At 45.7% G+C, this 22,124-nt stretch overlaps 1 protein-coding gene across 1 annotated transcript in view; it reads right to left on the bottom strand.

The window, feature by feature from the left end:
* tbcd (tubulin folding cofactor D) overlaps positions 1 to 22,124 on the bottom strand; it is a 77,303-nt gene that overhangs the window by 32,028 nt on the left and 23,151 nt on the right. The window contains 7 exon segments of the mRNA XM_052131798.1: positions 4,941 to 4,961; positions 10,274 to 10,332; positions 13,086 to 13,230; positions 16,133 to 16,224; positions 16,313 to 16,356; positions 16,359 to 16,430; positions 16,579 to 16,652. Of these exon segments, the coding sequence (XP_051987758.1) occupies positions 4,941 to 4,961; positions 10,274 to 10,332; positions 13,086 to 13,230; positions 16,133 to 16,224; positions 16,313 to 16,356; positions 16,359 to 16,430; positions 16,579 to 16,652 (507 nt within the window).

Below are 22,124 nucleotides of genomic sequence, written 5' to 3'. Positions count from 1 at the left end.
TGGTTCTGCGGGCATGTGCACCGCTCACAGCCGCGTCCCCCCCCCGGTCCCTTCCCGGACGTGCATGACGAGCTGAGCATCCACGCTCCTCTGCTCTCGCTACCCTCGGTGGTAGAATGGTCCCAGACCGCTCCCCCCTGCACGCCATGGCCCCCTCCTGCAAGTCCACCGGGCCAGGGCACTCCAAAATCTGCACTTGGGTAGTCCTGTTCTTGACGTGCTGCAGGAACTGCACTCAAACAGGTGATGGCCACTCCGTGGTCCAGAAACGCAATGATGGAAAGGCAGTACAGGAGGCAGACAAAGCACGCTTTCTCAAATGCCCCCGTCTCCCAGTTCCGTCCATTCGGCGACGCCACTTGACGACTTCGCCCAGCAGTCCTCAGTGGTGAAGAAACAGACGAAGGCTATTTTCACACATCTTGCCCTGATGCAAACCTGCCGCCAGGGGCCATGCCCTGTCTGCTCGCCGAGGGCGCCCTCCTGCGGCTTTCAAGGAAGAAAGAGAGTGAGTGAGTGGGCCCAGCCCTCAGCCCCAGCATCGAGCTCCCCGCAGAAGTTGGATGCCCATCGTCTCACGGACCCCCTTGAGGACCCAGAAGGCTCCCAGGCGCCCCTGAGATGACTGACCCAGAGACCGAGACAGTAGCTACGGAGCTGGTAAGACCACTCCGTTCCCCGGTGGAGGGCCGGAAGGAGAATTTTTTGTTAAATTCTTTACACACTATAGAGCTATTTCCTTGTTGTCTCTGGGTCACCTGTCCCGCAAATGCCGTTCTCACGGCACTCTGCTTTCAGGCCTCAACAGTCCCGGCTCCCTGGATGCGGTGCTCCCGCCCTCAGCCCCACGACTGTTCCCCGGCTGGCCGGTTCAGACGAGTCCAGAGGACGCCAGCGTCGGACCTCCTCCTCAGTCACGAACCCGCCCCCCGCCAGGTGCGCGGAGCAAGGTAAGTGCTTTGAGTTTGCTCTCAGCAACAGAGCCTTGGGATGCCGCGTTGTCCCCGACGCCGCGTTACCTGTTCCGCACCGCTGCGAAGCCTGCCGGGTACATCCAAAAAACCCGTCCCTTTGGTGCCCCTTGCACGGAGCTTAGAGGCGTGGCTTTCACTGCCCAACCCGTCGCGATGGCTGCACCGGACCATTCCACTCGGTTACGCAATTTAGTTTGCCAGGTCTCCACCCCCCTTCGTGGGCGTTCGTTTCTCCGCAGTGCACGACAGACACGTTCAGTCTAGGGATGTCCCGATACCACTTTTTCCACTTCCAATCCGATTCCGATATCGGAAATCTCAGTATTGGCCGATACCGATCCCGATCCGATACAGTGTTGTTTTTTTACATAATCAGTTTATAATATCTTTACAGTATTGTGTGGAAATAATTGGGTGTACTCTTTAATAGGCTATGTAAAGAAAAACAAACTGTTAACTACACATTATTTCAATATAAATGTATAGCTTAAGAAACACTTTATTATTAACTAGCATACTGGCACTCCCTGAGTTCTGATTACACGCACTTGCATATCATTAGTGGCTAATCAATGACTTCATAAATAACCGCTTTCGCACACGCTCACACACACACACACTCTCGCTCTCTCTCTCTCTCTCACTCACACACACACACACACACACACACACACACACACACACACACACACACACACACACACACACACACACACACACTTTCTCACTCTGTGCCAGTTCTCATCGATAGTATTTCTGAGACTCCAGAACTTTCTACTATGTCAAGCATGTGTCTTCATTATTGCCTGCATGTATCATAAAATTGTTTTGAGTTATCTCTTTCATCATATCTATACACTGTCTGGATATTACTTACCTGCTGTTTGCCACTCTGCTTAACTGAATTTACTCACAGTATTTACATCACTGTTTCAATCCTCTGCTCAATAAACCCTGCTACTGAGTTCATATCTCTGCCTCTCCGTGAGTCTCCCGTGACAGCTTTAACTTTTAAACCCTCACCCTTATTATTCACAGTTTAATTCGCTTCTTAATTAAATTCTGGTTAAATGCACCTCCAGTGCCTTTCTAAGTCCATATTATAAGTGAACCGAACTGCTGAGCATCTACATCTGAGATGTTCATTTGTAGCGCACAAATATTGTGCACGGGTGAAGGCTATAAATAGCCGCGCGTGTGTGTAAAAGCACCATTCACTACCGCGCTGAAGCTGCGCGTGCAAGAACGTTGTTTACTTATTAAACACAGCCTATTGCAATTCACAGAGCTATCCCGTGGCTTCAAGTGGCTTTGAATAAAATGCACTAGTCATATGAACCGCTTTAATGGTGTTTTAACAGTTCTTTTATGTCATATTTTAAGCTTGACAGTAACGAACATGACTAACACAGAGTATCGTATTTGGGTCGGGCTCGTCGGACCGATACCCGATCCGTCTAAAAACGTCAGTATCGATGCGATACCGATCTAGGTATCGGATCGTGACACCCCTAGTTCAGTCCCTGCGTGAAGAAATCGCCTCCCTTTTAATCAAAGGCGCGATAGAGCCTGTCCCTCCAACCGAAACGAAGAAGGGATTCTACAGCCCTTCGTTGTACCCAAGAAAGGCGGCGGCTTACGACTGATCTTGGACTTGCGAGTTTTCAATCGGATCTTGTCCAAACTCCCGTTCAAAATGCTCACCCAGAAACAAATTCTATCTGGCATCCGGCATCTAGATTGGTTCGCAGCGATGGACCTGAAGGATGCGTACTTCCATGTCTTGATTCTCCCTCGACACCGACCCTTTCTGCGGTTCGCTTTCGACGGCCAGGCGTATCAGTACAAAGTCCTCCCCTTTGGCCTGTTTCTGTCCCCTCGCGTCTTCACGAAGGTCGCAGAGGCGGCTCTTGCCCCGCTCCGAGGAGCTGGCATACGCATACTCAATTACCTCGACGATTGGCTTATTCTGGCCTCCTCGTGGGAATTACTATGCGCACACAGAGACCAGGTGCTCAAGCAACTCGGGCGTTTAGGGTTTCAGGTCAACTGGGAGAAGAGCAAGCTCACCCCGGTTCAGAGCATCTCTTTTCTCGGTTTGGAGTTAGACTCAGTCTCAATGACAGCACGTCTCTCCAACGAGTGTGCTCAGTCAGTGATGAAATGCCTCGCTTCCTTCAAGCCAGGCGCCGTGGTCCCTTTAAAAAAACGTTTCCAACGGCTCCTGGGGCATATGGCATCCTCCGCGGCGGCCGCGCTCTCTCTCAAGACCGCCCTGCTGATCGCGCTCGCCTCCATCAAGAGGGTCGGGGACCTGCAAGCGTTCTCTGTTAGCGACTCTTGCCTGGAGATCGGTCCGGCAGTCACTTTCGTGATCTTAAGGCCGCGACCGGGCTATGTGCCCAAGGTTCCTACCACACCCTTCAGGGATCAGGTAGTGAACCTGCAAGCGCTGCCCCGGGAGGAGGCAGACCCAGCCCTTTCACTGCGGTGGCCAGTACGTGCTTTACGTATCTATCTGGACCACTAGACGCTCTGCGCAGCTCTCCTCTGCTTTGGGGGACAGCAGAAAGGGAACGCTGTCTCCAAGCAGAGACTCGCCCACTGGGTTGTCAATGCCATTTCCCTGGCTTATCACACCCAGGCCGTGCCCCCGCCTTGCGGGTCCGAGCTCACTCCACCAGGAATGTTGCGTCCTCGTGGGCACTGGCTAGGGGCACCACCTTAGCAGACATCTGTAGAGCAGCGGGCTGGGCAACACCTAACACTTTTGCGAGATTCTATAATCTCCGAGTTGAGTCAGTATCGTCCCGTGTTTTCTCAGGTCTGAGCCCGTAGAACTCGGTAGCACGCTAACGATCTGACCGGGTGAACCGCTTGCACCTAGCGCCCTTTCCCCCTAACCAAGGGAAAACAGTGCGCCTCTGTCCCCAGCAGATCCCATTTTTTGGGCCCTTGTTGACTCCTCCCTAGCCCTCGCGGGTCCGCAGTTCAGCGGAGGAACTCGCCGACCCAAACCACTGCGGGTACCGCAAGCTACCCTGTACTGGTATAGGTGCTCCGCAGTTAAGGCCTTCTGTTCGGATTCCCCCTGTGTGTAATGCCACGGTACTGTCCCCTCACGAGCTGACTGCCGTGTCTCCCTTAGGCAGTTACAGCTGCCTCGGTCGCCGTGCTGTATGCTTCCCCCTCTACGAGGCTGGATCTACCACCGCACCAACTTTTCCACATAGGTCCTAAGTATAGGCCATCTGATGTATTTGCCACCCCTCCCGGGTAGGTGTGGCCTCCGCAGGGTCTTCTCCGCCCTGATGAGGGCTAAGACCCCCTTCCCTCAATGCGTGTAAGGGCCCCGGCCGTAGTTGCTCTATGCGAGAAACATAGAGAGAAAAGAGGCCCAGCCAGGCTGGCCCGTTCCCATGTTGGCGGCCATCACCTTGTTCCCCCTCCAGGGTAACCATCAGGAGTCTGATGGCTTAAATGGGGCATTGGGGAAGGGTACGTGCAGCCTGATACAGTTGGTCGTTCTGCACGTAAGAATACCTGCTCGCTCCTGTATCAGCAGTTCACGTACACGGCTCAGCGCATGGCACTTTTTAAGTGGACCCCTAGTGTGGCTTCTCTGACACAACGTGGAGAGAGCGACAGAAGGGGAACGTCTAGGTTACGTATGTAACCTCCGTTCCCTGATGGAGGGAACGAGACGTTGTGTCTCCCCTGCCACGTCGCTGAGCCGAGCCACTGTTGTGGCTGGACCATTTCTGGCTCCTCAGAAAAATCCTGAATGAAATCCCGGGGCGGGACATGCAAATACTGGTTGCCAACTCTCATTGGCCTTTTTTCATAGTTCAGAGGTGAATATCGGCGCTCAAGAGAGACCCCTAGTGTCGCTTCTCTGACGCAACGTCTCGTTCCCTGATGAGGTTACATACGTTATGGCCTTAAGACTGAAGTTATTAAATAAACAGGTCAGAGGAGAGGAGACAGCTCATTGCTGCCACCCTCAACCCGAAACACAACCAGTGAGAAGAGTCAATGCTGAACTGTGTGTGTCCAACACCTCTCAAGTGCCACAACCACACAAAGAATGCTTTAAATATTCTGCTGTTTTGTTATTTTTTAAAGTGTTATGATCAAAAAGTATTTGGAAACTTAAGCCACACCTTCCACAAGGATGAAAGTATGCATTGGATAAGTACCAAACCAACTGCTATTTTTGGGGTCACTATATGTTCATTGAGACATGTCCAATGTCATGATGAGGTTTTGCTATGCCTGGAGGTCCACTATGGAGAGGAATGCATCACTCGTTGGGCAAAGAAGGACAGGCTGCAGGGCAGTGACAGGCAGGCATGGTGACATTCCTCAGTAATTCCTCAGCAATTTCAGTCTTGGGACCCTTGCTTTTCCTAATTTATATCAATAATATTTGTGATAATTTTAAATTTTGTAAGTATCATCTGTATGCAGATGATACAGTTCTGTACTCCTGTGCCCCCACAGCTGAGTTGGCCTTCGCAAATGTGCAAGCAGATTTTGACACACTGCAACATGCGCTAATAGATTTGAAGCTGCTGTTAAACCCACATAAAACGAATCGGTTACTAACGTAACCTCGGTTCTCTCTAGATGAGGGAACGAGTATTGCGTAAGCTAGCTTACGCTACGGGAAAGATTCATCTTTTCTGAGATATTGAAGCCAAAAAATTATCCTTAATTTTGTATCCATTGTCAACGCAGTGCGGCAGCTGCAGACCTTGAGCGGGCTCGCTAGCGAGCTCATTGGTTGCTCTGCGGCAACTGCTGCAGCCTATAGACGAGCTTGGGCGAACTCGCATCCAATGAGAGGCGTCCGCGCGCTCACTGCATCAAAGCCCGCCAAAAAAGGGCGTGACTAGAGTGCATATAAGCGTAGTTCGTAGGCTGGAACACTGGTTTTCATTGAATGAAGCGAAAAATCGCTCGTGGCGCGAGCACGGCCGGTTACGCAATACTCGTTCCCTCATCTAGAGAGAACTGAGGTTACGTTAGTAACCGATTCATTCTCTTACGAGAGGTTCTCTCGTATTGCGTAAGCTAGCTTACGCTACGGGAACCCTTTGTCAACGCCGTGCGCGCCAAGCATCCACTGCATGAACCCCAGGGAATTAAGGGGGACCCGGGGGAGCCCTTATGAGTGGGGAATTAATATTTGGCCGGCAAGAGTGCGGGCCAGTGTGTGTAGTACATAAGCACAAAGATGAGAGCGGCGGTGCCGGTCTGTGTGGACTGTGTCCCATTAATGCAGCTCACCAGGGGAACTGTAGCGTATTAAACCGCTAGCAGTTTAGCCTGCAGAGCGGGTACTTCCAGATTGTAAAATCTGACAAAGGTGGAGGGGGAAGCCCAGCCCGCTGCCACACATATGTCATGAATGGAAATCCCGCTGGACCATGCCCACGAGGAGGCCATGCCTCTAGTGGAGTGAGCCTTAATGCCTAGCGGGCATGGTAGGTCTTTTGACGCGTACGCGGCAGCAATAGCGTCCACTATCCATCTGGACAGTGTCTGTTTCGAGGCGGCGAGACCTTTGGTGCGCCCTCCGAATGAAACGAAAAGCTGCAAGGAGCTGCTGAAAGATGCGGAGCGCGCAGTATACAATCTCAGTGCTCTGACTGGGCAAAGGAGATTGGCATCGCGTTCGCTATCATATGCTGGTAGCGCCGACAAGGAAATGATCTGTGCTCTGAAAGGAGTACCGACCACCTTGGGGACGTAGCCGTGTCTAGGCTTTAAAATGACCTTGGAGTCACTTGGTCCAAACTCAAGACACGCAGCGCTGACAGATAGCGCGTGAAGGTCTCCCACCTGTTTAACTGATGATAGGGCAGTTAGAAAAACGGTTTTAAGTGAGAGGTGTTTCACATCCACGGATTGAAGCGGTTCGAAAGGGGGGGCTTTCATAGCTTCGAGAACTATAGAAAGGTCCCAGATAGGAACCGATGGGGGGCGCGGAGGGTTCATCCTTCTAGCTCCCCTGAGGAAGCGGATGACCAGCTCATTTTTACCCTGTGACTGGCCGTGCAGGGGTTCAGCGTAACGCCGCGACGGCCGCCACGCATCACTTTGAGCGTGGATGGGGATCTGCCCTTATCCAGCAGCTCTTGTAAAAACACGAGCAGCGGCGACACCCCACATGTCCGTGGGTCCAGGTCTCTGTCGGTGCACCATTTTGAAAACACAGACCATTTTGACGCATAGAGTCTTCTCGTGGAGGGGGCTCTAGCGTGTATGATGGTGTTTATTACTCCTCCTGGCAAAGCGACGGGTAGTCGTTGATCACCCACGCGTGTAGCGCCCAGCGCTCTGGGTGGGGATGCCAGATCGTTCCGCGAGCTTGCGAGAGGAGATCTGCTCTCACTGGGATGGGCCACGGCACTGTGACAGCTGCGTAAGCTCCGGGAACCATGTTTGATTCTCCCAGCGCGGGGCTATGAGGAGCACCGAGTGGCACGTTTCCCTGATCCTCTGCATTACCTGTGGCAATAGCGAGACGGGAGGGAAGGCGTAAAGCGGGCGGTTGGGCCAGTCCTGGGCCAGCGCGTCCTCGCTTTTCGAGAAAAATATTGGGCAGTGAGAGTTCTCTTAGAACTCAAAGAGACGCAAAGAGGTCTATCTCTGCTCTGCCGAATATGCGCCATAACGTCTGGACTGTTTAAGCGTGCAGGGACCATTCCCCTGGGGGAATATTGTCTCTGGACAGTCTGTCTGGGCCGTCGTTCAGGTGGCCTGGCACGTGCGTCGCCCTCAGCGAGCGCAGGTGGCGCTGGGACTGACTCAGTATGCGTTTCGTCAGATGGAAGAGGTTCCTGGATCTGACACCGCCCTGATGGTTTAGATAGGATACCACAGACCTGTTGTCCGAGCGGACCAGGACGTGGTGACCCTGAATGATCGGGAGGAAGCGCACGCGGCGTACTCGACCGCTATCATTTCCAGACAATTTATGTGAAGGAGCTTTTCCTGAACTGACCATAGGCCAAAACCGGAGAGCCCTCGCGAGACCGCGCCCCAACCCGTGTTGGACGCATCTGTCGAGATGACTTTTCGGCGAGATACAGCTCCCATCATCACTCCCCGCTGATACCACTCGGCCACTGTCCAGGGCTGCAGAGCTGAAATACAGGTCTGAGTCACTCTGATTGGCTGGCGGCCTGTGGCCCAAGCCCGGCGAGACGTGCGGGTGTTTAGCCAATGCTGAAGCGGCGCATGCGCAGTAAACCCAGTTGAAGTACTGCTGCGGCTGAGGCCATGTAGCCTAGCACTCTCTGAAACTTCTTCAGAGGTGTGAGGCTGTTCATCTGAAATGACGCGGCTAGTCGCTGCACACGGCGCGCGGCTGTGTAGATAAGCGAGCCGTCATTGCCACTGAGTCTAGTTCTATTCCAAGGAAGGAAATTGTCTGACTGGGCTGTAGTGAGCTCTTGGTCCAATTGACTGCAAGGCCCAAACTATTCAGATGACTGAGGAGAACTGTCCTGTGAGACAGAAGCTCCGTATGTGATTGTGCCAAAATCAGCCAATCGTCCAAATAGTTCAGAATTCGCAAACCCTGACTCCGCAGGGGTGCGAGCGCCAGCGTCCATGCACTTCGTGAAAGTACGGGTGTTAAGGACAGGCGGAACGGAAGGACGGTGTATTGATAAACCTGGCCGTCGAGGCTGAATCTCAAGAATGGCCTGTGACGGAGATTTATCTGAATCTGAAAGTATGCATCTTTCAGATCGAGAGAAATAAACCAGTCCCCTGGCGCACATGCGCGAGGAGTTTGCTGGTTGTAAGCATTTTGAACGGTCTTTTGCAAGCGCTTTGTTCAAAACCCTGAGATCTAATATTGGTCTGAGGCCGCCGTCTTTCTTGGGGACAAGAAAATAACGGCTGTAAAACCCCGACTCGCTCAGGGAGGCGGCACTCTCTCTATGGCCCTTTTGCACAGAAGGTTTGCTATTTCTGAACGAAGCATGCACACTGCTTCTGTGTTCACAGTAGTTTCGAGCCGAGCTCTGAAGCGAGGAGGACGACGATCGAACTGTAGCAAATAGCCCTGTTTTATTGTGCTTAACACCCATTCGGATATCCCTGGAATATCTTCCCATGCTTTGAAGCGTAATGTTAGAGGGTGAGTGGCCAAATCGCTCTGATTGCCGCACACAGCGAGCTGAACAGAATGTGTGAGCGCGCTTACTGTGCTTATGCTGGACTGCTCGCAGACAGCAAGGACAGGCTGTTCTGTGAGTGACTTCCCGATTGAGGTGAATGGGGAAAGAGTTACGTCTGTTAAGTGATACGCAAGCATATTCACGGGCACGGGACTTACATACAGAGAAGTGTTTGCTGGCCGTGTGACAGAGCGGGCAGAGAATGGGCGCGCGCACGTATTCATGAGCGCATTTATTGACTCTAACACTCGAGTGGTTCGTAACCGCTTTTGAGTGTGCTCTGATGGGGACACGGAACGTGTAATGCTTGTGTGTAGAGGTGAACACTGGATTGTGGGCACATTTTCTACACATAAGGCTGGTCGTGTGACAGAGCGGCCAGAGAATGGGCGCGCGACGGATTCGTGGGTGCGTTTATTAACCCTAACACTCGAGCGGTTCGTAACCGCTTTATGTGAGTGTGCCGTGATAGGGCCACGGGATGTGTAATGCTTGTGTGTAGGGGTGAACACTGGATTGTGGGCACATTTTCTACACATAAGACATGTTTGCTCTCTGGTATGGACACGGGATGTGTAATGCTTGTGTGTAGAGGTGAACAATGGGTTGTGGGCACATTTTCTACACATATGGCATGCTTGCTCTTTACCAGATTTATTTGGGTCGCGTGAAAACGGCGTTTGAGCGCAGGCAAGCGGGCGTTAACACCGGCTTGTTGGCTGCTGAATCTACCACTGTAGTAGCCTGAAGGAAGGGGACTGACAGGGGGCGAAGCTTTGACGGTGGTCCGGCCGCAGCGGGACTGATCCGTCGTTTTGTCAACAAAGCTAGGAGGACTTCGGTTGTTCAGGTTTCAGCGCAATTCTAGTCCAAGGCCCGCGGGGGGGCGGCGGTCTGCGGCGGCTGTCTGAGCGCGATCGAGGGCGGCCACCCTGTTGACGCTGAGAAGTCTGGCTTTGTTGAGCTGGGCGCTGTGAAGAGGCTCGTGCAGGAGGCTCACGTGGGCGGCCTGCAGAGGAGCTAGCGCGACGAGGCAGAAAGAGATTCATGGCTTGTGGCTTTTTGGACCTCTGAAAACCGGTCAATGATACCACTCACCGCGGAGCCGAAGAGACCGGATGGAGAGAGCGGTGCGTTGAGGAACGTAGAGCGCTCTGCTTCTCCCATGCCGGCTAGCGTTAGCCACAGATGTCTCTCGGTCACAGTCAGCGCGGCCATGCACTTCCCTATAGCTTGGGCTGCAGCTTTGGTAGCGCGGAGGGCGAGGTCCGTAGCACTCTGTATGTCTGCAACCGCCTCTGGATGCCTGCTTTCCTCATCCCACTCCCGCAGAAGGTCCGCTTGGAGGATCTGTAGGACGGCCATAGAGTGAAGAGCAGATGCAGCTTGGCCGGTGGCGGAATAGGCGCGGCCAACACAGGCGGAAGTTGTTCTGCAGGCCTTAGACGGGAGCACTGGTTTAGACCGCCATCTCGCGGAGGGCGGGCAAAGGTGTGCTGCTACCGCATCCTCAACCGGAGGGATGGAAGCGTAGCCCTTCTCAGTGGCGCCGTCCACCGAAGCAAGAGAGGTGGAGACGTGGGATCGGACCCTGGCCGAGAAAGGCGCGTTCCATGATTTGGAAAGCTCGGCGTGGAGTTCCGGCAGGAAGGGAGCGGCCCGGATAGCGGGTGCTGCGCGGCGGCGGCTCTGTAGAAAGCAGCTGTCAAGTCTGTTGGGTGCCTGCTCAAGGGGCGGTGACCATTCGAGCCCGAGGCGGTCGACGGCCTGTGTGAGGAGGCGTGTTAGTTCCCCTTCGACTCCGGCGCGGGTCCTGCTGGATTCCTGGGCCGAGGAGGAGGCGTGTGAGCCTGACCACTCCTCGCTGTCCGAAGCCATGATGGAACAGCCCTTATCCTCCGCTTCTTCGTCTGAGATGGCAGCAGAGCAGCCGTTCGGCGGCAACTGCGCATCCCGGGTGGGCGGGGAGGGTGAAGGCGATGCTCGAGGGATGGGCTCCGGCGAGGCAATCGCTTCTACCACTGTTTCCGGCAGCCTTTGAGAGCGGCGCTTTTTTCTGCGTGGCTGAACGGAAGGCGGCGCGGCGGCTTCGGTCCTGAGCGCTTCCAGTCGAGCCCGCAGGGTCGACATCGGCAGCTCCTCGCAGAGATCGCATCCGCCTTCGGCGAGGGCGAGCTCTGCATGCCCCAGTCCCAGGCAGAGAGCGCAGATGATGTGGCGGTCTCCGGTTCTGAGAGGAGCGCGGCATGAGGCGCAAGCGAGGCATCTTAAAAAAGACGCTCGTACTCTTTTGTGAAGTTCTTTAAGAACTAGCTTGCTTTTAAAAAGGATACGTCGCCGGATGGCGTAGCTCACAGGACGGCTGAAGGTGGCGAAGATGGCCGGCTTCTTCGAGCGCTGTCCACGCTTGCTTGATGCCCCTCGAACGGCGACGCGGCTTCCGATTCAGTGATCGAAGAGCTTCGCTGAAGAGATGAAAATCAGGGTTCCAGCCTACGAACTACGCTTATATGCACTCTAGTCACGCCCTTTTTGGCGGGCTTTGATCCAGTGAGCGTGCGGACGCCTCTCATTGGATGCGAGTTCGCCCAAGCTCGTCTATAGGCTGCAGCAGTTGCCGCAGAGCAACCAATGAGCTCGCTAGCTAGCCCGCTCAAGGTCTGCAGCTGCCGCACTGCGTTGACAATGGATACAAAATTAAGGATAATTTTTGGGCTTCAATATCTCAGAAAAGATGAATCTTTCCCGTAGCGTAAGCTAGCTTACGCAATACGAGGTAACCTCTCGTAAGAGAACTAAAGTTATGGTTTTTAATACGGGCCGATTAAAGTTGCCACCTCTCTCCATCGCTTCACGGGATGGAGTCTGTATCCAGTCTGTAGATAATTATAAATATCTGGGAATTTGGATGGACAAAAAACTTAATTTTAAATACCATGTTGATTATCCTGCAAAGAAATTAAAATTCACATTGGGTTTTCTGTATAGGCTAAACTCCTGTTTCTCCTTGGCTTCACGAAAACGCCTAGTTGCTGGCCTATTTCTGTCACAGATAGATTATGGGGATACAATCTATGGGTTTGCCTCTCTGTCCACTTTGTCCAAACTGGACCACCTTTATCATTCAGCTCTTAGATATGTCACTAACTCTAGTTTTAGGACACATCATTGTATATTGTATAGTTTGGTAGGATGGTCATCTCTTCATCTGCGAAGGCTTGAACACTGGTATATTTTAATTTATAAGGTCATTTTAGGAAAACTGCCAAATTATTTAAATAGGAAATTTTTATTATATCGAAGTTGTCATAATCTCAGGTCACAGAACTGGCTACAGTACAAAGTGCCTGCTATTAGAACAGAGGCTGGAAAGCTAAGCTTGTTCCATTACGGCCCTTGGTCTTGGAATGATGTACAGACTAAACTCAAACTACAATCCCTCATCTCTCTAAATGATTTTAAACATAGAATAAAGGAGGTGGTTACTGCTAATTGCAGCTGCTTTGCTAATTCTATCACCACTTAACTCCTTACTAAACCTATGATCAAATGTAGTTATTTATGCGAACAGTACCATGTAGGGTATTATGAAATACCTATATGTTTGTGTTGTTATGCTGTGTTTCGGTGTTGTATAACATTGTGTCATGGTGACTTGTTTTTTCTGTGTTTGCTGTTGTCTAATGATGATGTTGCGTTTGGTTCCTTGTTGCTTGTTATCTGTTTAATCCTGCTATCTGACCCTGTCTTGACTAGGTCCCACTTGTAAAAGAGGTTTTAACCTCAATGTGATTTTCCTAGTTAAATAAAGGTTAAGAAGAAGAAGAAGTAAGCGCAAAGTAAACGTGGCCTCAGGGAATGTGTGAGAAGTGACTTCGAATTTGCATACCACAGGCACGTCTGGTGAACCTACTCACCAGACCCCAACGTCCCCTTGGCTGTCTGAGCTGTAGTTGTTCATACATCCCAGCAAGGCTTCATACATGGGCCATATGTTCTTTTCATACAAGACGTGGTTTAGGCTGCCCTGTGCACACACACCAATGGCTACGCACACCCTAAGAAAAGGAGAAAGTGAAGGATAGGGTCGCATTTTAAATTTTGAAATTTCATGCTGCCGACTTTATCTTACTGTAAGATATTATTCATATTTTTGTAGTCAATTTGAGCCAACTTCTCTTAAGTTATTTTCCTGCTCAAAAACACAATATAATGGTTGTATTCTGGAATTTTCTGGCAAATATGTTGAAACAAGCTGCTTGGTTATTTGCTTATAGGTTTTATAAGCCATTTGTACTTAGGTTTTGTGACCCTGCTTGGTTTAAAAATGGGCCTGAACTGTCTCTAAATTACATTTTATTTAAATATTAAAATAATACAGTATATGTGATATTGCTTGTATACAACAGTTCAATGAACTAAGTTAAAGTAAAAACGTGCCTGCCCACTTTTTCACTTCGTCTTGCTTTCGGTAGAATTTTTCCCATTACTTTTTCCATAGGGATTCAATAAATTTGTTCATAAAATAATTCTTAGCCATGAGTCAAACAATCACAAGATTACAAACATTGATTTGAAGCAAAAAAGCTAAAAAAAAGGTACAAGACTGTGGACTGTACATCTTAAATGAGAAAAGAACAACAATAACATGATGCATTCTGAACAACATAATCAGATTAGAAATTATGGGAAACTATGAAGCTATTGATTTAAAGTTGCTGATAGAGTTCAAAATCAATATATTTAATATAATTATATTGCAAATGATTCAGGTATATAGAAATATATAAGTAGTTGAAAGTGTAGGGAGACCGAATTGATTGGGTCATTTGCAGTGTGTCATGGAAGTGTGCGGCAGCTGCAGAGCTCTTTTACTTCTGTTTGCGGTGATTCACTGATTACTGGATTTCCCTCCCTTTGGATTCATGGGTAGTGTAGTTCCTTACCAGTATTTTTTGCTAATAAACATTATTTATTTTTTAATATTGGCTTAAGTAGAAGCAAATACCATCAATTAACAACCTTGGAGCTCACTGTAACTGTCTTGAAAGGTTTGTAAATTACCTTTAATAATCAATTCCCCTATGGAACCAGACTGTTGCACTTTATATAGGCTGTTATTATGTAAAGTTTTCCTCTACTAATTAAAAAAGTCTGAAAATGAAGCTAAAGCAAGAGGACTGGAACTAACTGCTGTACAATTTTTTGTTTATACATGTTAAATGATAGGCAAATGTATCATGCATTGGGACTTTAGGCCCTTCTTTGTTGTATATAGTAAATAGCTTGCTTGTGCCAGGATGTGTCCCAGAGGAGTTAAAGACTGTGATAGTTCAACCACTTCTGAATAAGCCCTTTTAGGTCTTTCGGATACAAATAATATTAGACCAATCTTAAAATTACCTCTCATCTCTAAAATAATAAAGAAAGCAGTAGCTAAACAACTGTTAGTGAAGGATAACAATATGTTTGAGACATTGCAGTAAGGTTTTAAGAGAAAACCACAGTACAGAAATTGACCTTCTTAAGGTGTCCAATGATTTATTGATGGCGGAGGATGCTGGAGAGTGCTCCATTTTAGTTTTGCTTGATTTAACTACAGTGTTTGATACAGTTGATCATTCAGTTTTACTTGATACGTTGAAGACATGGATGGGAATATCTGGGGTGGATTTAGACTGGTTTGTATCATACTTGACCAACAGGAAATCTGTAGTGTCTGTTTGAGATTAGATGTCCTCCTCTTCAAAAATGAATTGTGGTGCTCCACAGGATCCCTGTTAGGGCCAATTTTGTTTTCACTATATGCTATCTCTTGTTTCTGTGATTTGAAAATACAACATTTTTTCATTGCTATGGAGATGACCTGCAACATTTCCTCCAGTTAAATACTGGTGAAACAGTGGTTGCAACGACTGGGGGAGAAAAAAAAAAAAAAAAAGAGTCAGACTGAGTTAGTACTTAATCAAGTAGTCCCGAATATTCAGCAGGTGGTGAGAAATTTGGGAGTCTATTTTGATACTAACTTAAATTGTGAATATCATGTCGGGAAGTTAGTTCAATCCTGTTTTTACCAGTTAAGGAACATTTCCAAGGTAAGACATTTCTTGTGTTTCAAGGATACAGAAAAGCTCATACATTATTTTATTTCATCTCATCTTGATTATTGTAATGCACTTTAGCATGGCTACAATCAGTGCAAAATGCAGCAACAAGACTTTTGACACAAACAAGGTCTTTTAATCATATTACTCCAGTTTTAGCTTCTTTGCATTGGTTACCAATTCATTTTAGGGTTGATTTTAAGATGTTATTAATTACACATAAGGCATTACATGGGCTGGGACCAGAATATTTAGCAGAGCTTTTAAAACCTTGTGAAACAGTTAGACTTCTTAGATATTCTTGCCATGAACTGTTGGCTGTTCCAAAATTTAAATACAAAACAAAAGGTGATAAGAGCGTCCGTCCCGACAACAGCCTGCCCTGGGTTATTAGATCTGCTATATCTGAGTCTGTTTTTAAGTCGCTTTAAAAAATAATTTGTATAGACTTGATTTTATTACTATGTGAATAAGTTGTGTTTTACTGTGTGTGTTGCTTTTATTACTCTGTGAATATGTTGGGTTTTACTGAGTGTAGTTTTGATTTTATGTTCTGCTTAACTGCAAAAAGGTGCTATATAAATAAATTTATTATTATTGTTATACTCATTATTATTATTATTATTCACAACTGCATCAAGGTATCAATTTATTATGGACACCAAGGTGGTATCAGAGCTGGTATTGTACCACAGTCGATTATAGTATAAAGCCAAACCTAGTGCATGACGCATGAGCATCGATTCAAGTCAGGACAAAGCAGTGGCTTGAGACAGTAATGAATTTCAGGTCCAGCAGGATGAAGCAGGTGTTGACCATGCTGGGCCAACTGGTTTGTCAAGTGCAGAGGAGTTACTTTGACATGGATGTCGCCACATCCCTCCTGCCTTCAGTTAGACTCACCACTTTCTGTGCCACTATGCAGGCAACCTGGAGCCCAGACAAGGTCTAGGAAACACACATGCATACTCAAGACTAACAGTTTCAATACAGACTTGAGCTGAAAATGAGAGATGTTTTTGACAGGGGGTGTTACCTGCTGTAGTTTGCCATGAATCATTAATGAAGGCAGTGAGCCTGGGCGAGAGCACAGCAAAAGTGGGTCATAACCTCTGGACTCACCAAGGCACATAGGTATTGACTAACCAACTGTATGGTAACAAATGTATGTAAGCACAGCCACTATACTAGCCAAAGCCATTAATTAGAACAGGGTATCCACATACATTTGGCCATGTAGTGTACATGGTAAGTAAGTGAATGAATGGTATGGTCAGTCATTAGTGCTCAGTTTTTGCTTACCTTGCATTTTCACGTCCGCCACCCCTGGCTCAACCTGATAAAAACTGCCGCCACAGTGCTGAAACTGTAGCATCCTGTAGAAAGCACGTAAACACTCTATTAACTATTGATAAATTGGTATAGTCAGGGTTCATACACATTTTTACCAATCATTTTCCATATTTGAGGCAAATGTTTATGACCGTACATTTCCTAAAACGTCTATGTAAACATGTCAAATAAGAAAAATCACAGCACATCTTATCTAAAATGAATGGCAACTGACAAGCTATGTGGATTACTACAAAATAAAAATGTATTTATATAACGCTCACTGACACATCAGTATGACTGTTAAATAATATAGTGTGTCAAACCCAGAGAACTCCATTGTGTAGCCTTCATAAACATAAATGACTCAAGAGGGAAAAGAATGTTTGAAAGAAAAATTAAATAAAAATGTCCTTTAACACTGACATTAACTTAATTAAGATTAAAACAGCAGACTTTAATAATGTGGAGGTGCGTTAGGTCCCAATGCAAGATAACTACAATGAAAGAAATGCTTTTAGGATAAATGAGCCGCAGGACACATTAAACCATGTGGAGGGCCGGATCCGTTCCAAGGGACGTAAGTTGCCCAGGTCTGGTGCTGGTACCAGAAACAAAGACACAGTCAGTCAGGTGTTGGAATCCTATTAACTAGACACTACTGACATGTAACACAAACTTGTAATGTTTGAAATTCAGCTATGCAAAAAAAATAAAGAATCACATTGCGCTCGCCTGTGCGTAATCAAACGCATCAAGGGAGACTGATGCTGAGGCAATTATATTAGATTTTGCGTCTTTGCCTCGGACAGATGAGTTCTCGTGGCAGTTTTAATTTGGTTCTGGAGGCTGAACCCAGCATAAAGTGTCATAGATTATAAGCACACACACATCTCTGAAGCTCTAATTCAGCTACTCCTCTAAAATAACTGACAATTCTGCTCTAAAAATAAAGTTTGGGCTTAGATTAAATGAAAGGAATTGTCAGGAACAATGCACCACTTTTTTGTGCTATCATTTTGTTATTTAACTTTTTTGCAGTTTATTGGAGGTTTATAACAAAAAAGGACAAATAAGCATAAAAAGAAAAAGACAAGACATATTCTTGCCCATCCCAGTGGTTAACTTTCATAGCCACCAAATGGTCAATTAGATGTTTGGTGCATTCCTCAAAACCAGTTATGTACACACTGGAAAAAAAAATATGACAATAGGTCATAATGCATAGGAGGGTGGTATAGCTAGTGTTTAAATGTCTACAGTAGGCATAGCCAAGGGTGGGTCAGGGTGGGCCTGGGCTCACCCAAATTAGAACGAGTCCCACCCAGAATATTAAAGATAATTCTTTGACTTCAAAATTATATTTATAAAATAGTAAAAAAAATACATAAATTCTGATTTCTGAATGTGTCTGAATGCATGCTTCTCTGCTGTTACGAAAAATTGGGTAAATAAAATTGGTCTAAAACTTGGTCCAACCATTTTTATTGAGGCCCACCCAAAAGTAATTTCCTGGCTATGCCCTTGCTACATAGTAGATTGACATGATTATTAGAAAAGAGCTAGAGAAATCCTTCCATGATATGTCACCATTAAAGGAATAATGCATGTTCAAAATATGTTGAGTTCAACTAACAGCATTTGTCGCATAGTGTTGATTACCACAAACATTATTGACTCATCCCTCCTTTTCTTTACAGTGAGGCACTTACAATGGAAGTGAATGGGGACAATTTTTTTTAAGGTTTAAAAGACAGAAATCTAAAACTTCTGATTTTATAAAAGCACTTACATTAATTCTGTTAAAACTTGTGTATTATTTGATCTGTAAAGCCTTTTAATTCGTCATTTTTGTGGAATTACAGGGTTTACGTCATTACATCATCATGGCAATGAATAAAACTGGTTAAACACTGATTTTATCATGCTGCATCAAGTTAACATGCATGTTGTTTTGTCTTGTAGCTATACTATTGAAAACAGTAAATAGTTTAACGTATATGGATTGGCCCCCATTCACTTCTATTGTAAGTGCCTCTATGGAATCCAGACGTTTTTTAAAGAAGGGGCGAGTCAAAATAAATTTTTAAAATCAATATTATGCCACAAATGCTGCCGATTGAGCTTAACTTGTATTGAACATGGGATATTCCTTTAAATGGAACCAAAATGTAAAAGTTGCTTTAAGTAACACAGTAGCAGTACATTACGCAAAATATATCACTTGAAAAGAAATGCTCAAATCAGCAAAACTTGTATTAAAAAAAAATCACATTCAATCTGTGGTGTTGGGGGCGTGGTCGTGTGTCTGTCTGCAGGAGACAGAGTGTGGTAAGGCTCATCACAGAGTTCTTGCACCTTTTCCAAAGTCAAACTCAAGCACTTTTCAAGCATTTTCAAGCTTTTACAGCACCTTACAACTGTGGTAAATTATGTTTACATACATATACGTACTTCATCACATTAAATCAGATGTTATTGTTCTATTTAAAAAAAAAAACATGATAGCATTTGTTATAGCATTCTACAGAAGGGTGACAAATTAAAGGAAAACAAGTTTCATGGTTAAAAATGTATCACCTGTCTAAGCAGACTTGACATCCTATATAACCTGGATGAGTCGATATAAAACAACCACTCAAATAATAACTAGACAAATAACTTCAGTTTCAATCAATTCTTTATTGAAAATGTGAAAAATAAGAACATTAGTCTTTGAGGTAGGCACTCAATCAGCTCCCTGATTCTTTTTCAATAAAATATATAAAAAATATTGTGCAAATCAAAAGAAATCAACTTGAGTTGACGTCGTAAGTGCAATTCATCTCCTTAAAAAAAGAATCCTCCTCCTTTTCTGCCTTCTGCTCATCTTGTTGAGCAGCCGTCAAACACACGGCATGAATAACATGCAGGGTAATCAATGAATGCTCTTTGAAAATCAAAATATCAATAACATGAGTTGGAATTGTAAGTGCTATTTATGCCCTTGAGTTGAAAAAAGCTGAACATCACAAAATAGTACAAATACGAAACGGCAATGAACAACACAAAACAGTGCAAAATAGTGCAAAAACAAAACTGCAATGAGCAACACAAATGTTTTCAAAAACGATAATTGGCCTATCCAAGGTTAGACCAAACAGGGTAGGGCCTATTAACCCTCTGGGGTCTGAGGGTGTTTTGGGCCCTGGAGAAGTTTTGACATGCCTTGGCATTTGTGCTTTTTTCAGTTGCTTAAAAACATATTAATGGCTAAAGTCTAATAACACTGTATTCAACACAAACTGGGCTACAATAATATGTGAGCAACATGTACAGGTTTGTATTTTTTAGAAAATAACATTTATGCGTGTTTTTTGAAAAAACAACATTTTTAAGTCATTGAAATAAGGCCATATAACACATACTAAACATTTGTCCATACGACTTTTGAGAACTGGATCTTGTAGCCTAGAGTTTTTGCTACAAAATGATGTGAAAACCATCTTGATCACTCATTCATACAAAACAATATAGTAATTGAACTTTTGTAAGACAATTTTAGTGTTAGAAATGTCATATGCGAGAAGGTGTGAACTATCATGAATATTGAGGTAATTCACACCTGAGGAGACAAAAGACCCCTCCCCTGGGCCTATCAATGAGGAATGTGACAGAAAGAGAATTAATGTATGGAGACTTAATGATCAAAATCAAGTTTTAAGTTAAAAGAAGTAATCTGACTATACATTTTCTTTACATAAAGACTTTACTTAATTTTAGACCTACACTACCATTTAAAAGAAGTCTCTTCTGCTCACCAAGACTGCATTTACTTGATCCAAAATACAGTAAAAACATTGTGTGAACTCATTTTACAATTTAAAAGAACAGTTTTCTATTTCAATATATTGTAAAATGCAATTTGTGATCAAAGCTGAATTTTCAGCATCATTACTGCAGTCTTCAGTGTCACATGATCCTTCAGAAATCATTATAAGCTGCTGATCTTCTAATATGGGCATATTTAAAGCGCATTTTACTCAGGAGTAAATTTATTGCAGGAAAATATTTGTTTTAAATTTGAATTATTTTATTTAAAAGTAGACATTTTAAGCTTTCTTTAGACATATTTTTCATGTTTGTGTGATAAGTATTCACAGAGTTTCAGTTAATTTTTGTGACGTATTTCAGAAATATGCTCGCGAACACAGAGACTGCTGAAAGCTCACCCTTTTTATTTTCTTTATTTTACAAAAGCACAAGGTTTTGTTGTTATTTTGAGTGTACACAAATAAAAGTAGACCCTTTATAGTCTCTAATGATGTCTTACACTTATCTGTATGCCCCAAAATGATGGAGTATTTTAAGTTGTTTCCGCTGTAATGACAAAAATATCCAGCAGGATGTGCCGGCAACGGTCCGTCGAACCCAGAGGGTTAAAGAGTGTCTTTTAGTTCCTTCAGTTTGTCGGTTATCTGTTTCTTCAAAGTCTCCAGACTTCTTTCTTTTTCTTTTGCAGCTCTTCGAAGGCCATTGTACTTCGAGATGAAGCTCAGTTTCCCATGTGACTCAGCTTTTTCTGCATTGTGATCAGCAGAATTCAGGAGGACCCTCATATCCCCCTCCATTCTCTTCTTTTTGGATTTTATCTCTGTTACCTCCGCCATTAGTCCTTTCCTCTTCTGTGCCTTCAGTTCATCTTGTTTTAAACGTCTTTGGTCATCAAGATACATGTGATATTTCTGCCTGGAAGCAGCTCCTTTGTGTAGGCTATGTTTAGCAGCCCTCCAACACTCTGCACATGATCATGAATAACCCGCTGGGCAATCAATGAATGCTCTTTGAGGTTCTCCACCATCACCTCCTTGTTGACAGAAAACCCTCTCTCAACAGAGGCTTGGCCATGTGAAAGGATCAGGACAAGTTTTACTACCTAAACATAAAACATAAACATTCATGGTAGAATTCATCCAAACTTCCACTTTCTGGGTTGAAGTTTCTGAAGGAATATGATGCTGACATCAGGTTGTGGTCATAGAAGTGAGCAAATTCCCTCAAAATCTCATCACAACATTTCTCATCAATGTGGACAGTTTCCACAAGGAGCTGCAGAACTGTGGTGAGTATTCAGGTGCTAACCTCTTTGCTCTTGAGGAGCACTCTTGCATCCACCAGAACAAACAGGCTTCTCACGAGACGATATTTGAGTGGAGCCTTTTCAAAAAGCATGGAGACCATCTTCAGCAAAAACAGCTTGCAGTTCTGCCTGAACTCCAGCCTCAGCCTCAGCATTTTCAGAGTTCTTCATGTGTTCCTCCAGAACTCGCTGTGACAAATCCCACTCTCAGTTTGGTATCATCCATGTGGTTGAATGGGTTAGCATAGTCAACTTGCAGAATAACCACTTCAGACATATAAATATATAAATGTCCAACATTCTTTTGAATGTCCATGTACTAAAATAAAATATTTGATGCCACGAGTGTACCTTAATTTACAATTACTATTATTTTGAATGGTCATTGAAAATGAAG

This window comes from Xyrauchen texanus, chromosome 8 (assembly GCF_025860055.1).
Source record: "Xyrauchen texanus isolate HMW12.3.18 chromosome 8, RBS_HiC_50CHRs, whole genome shotgun sequence".
Lineage (NCBI taxonomy): Eukaryota > Metazoa > Chordata > Actinopteri > Cypriniformes > Catostomidae > Xyrauchen > Xyrauchen texanus.
This window is presented reverse-complemented; position numbering and strand designations above follow the sequence as displayed.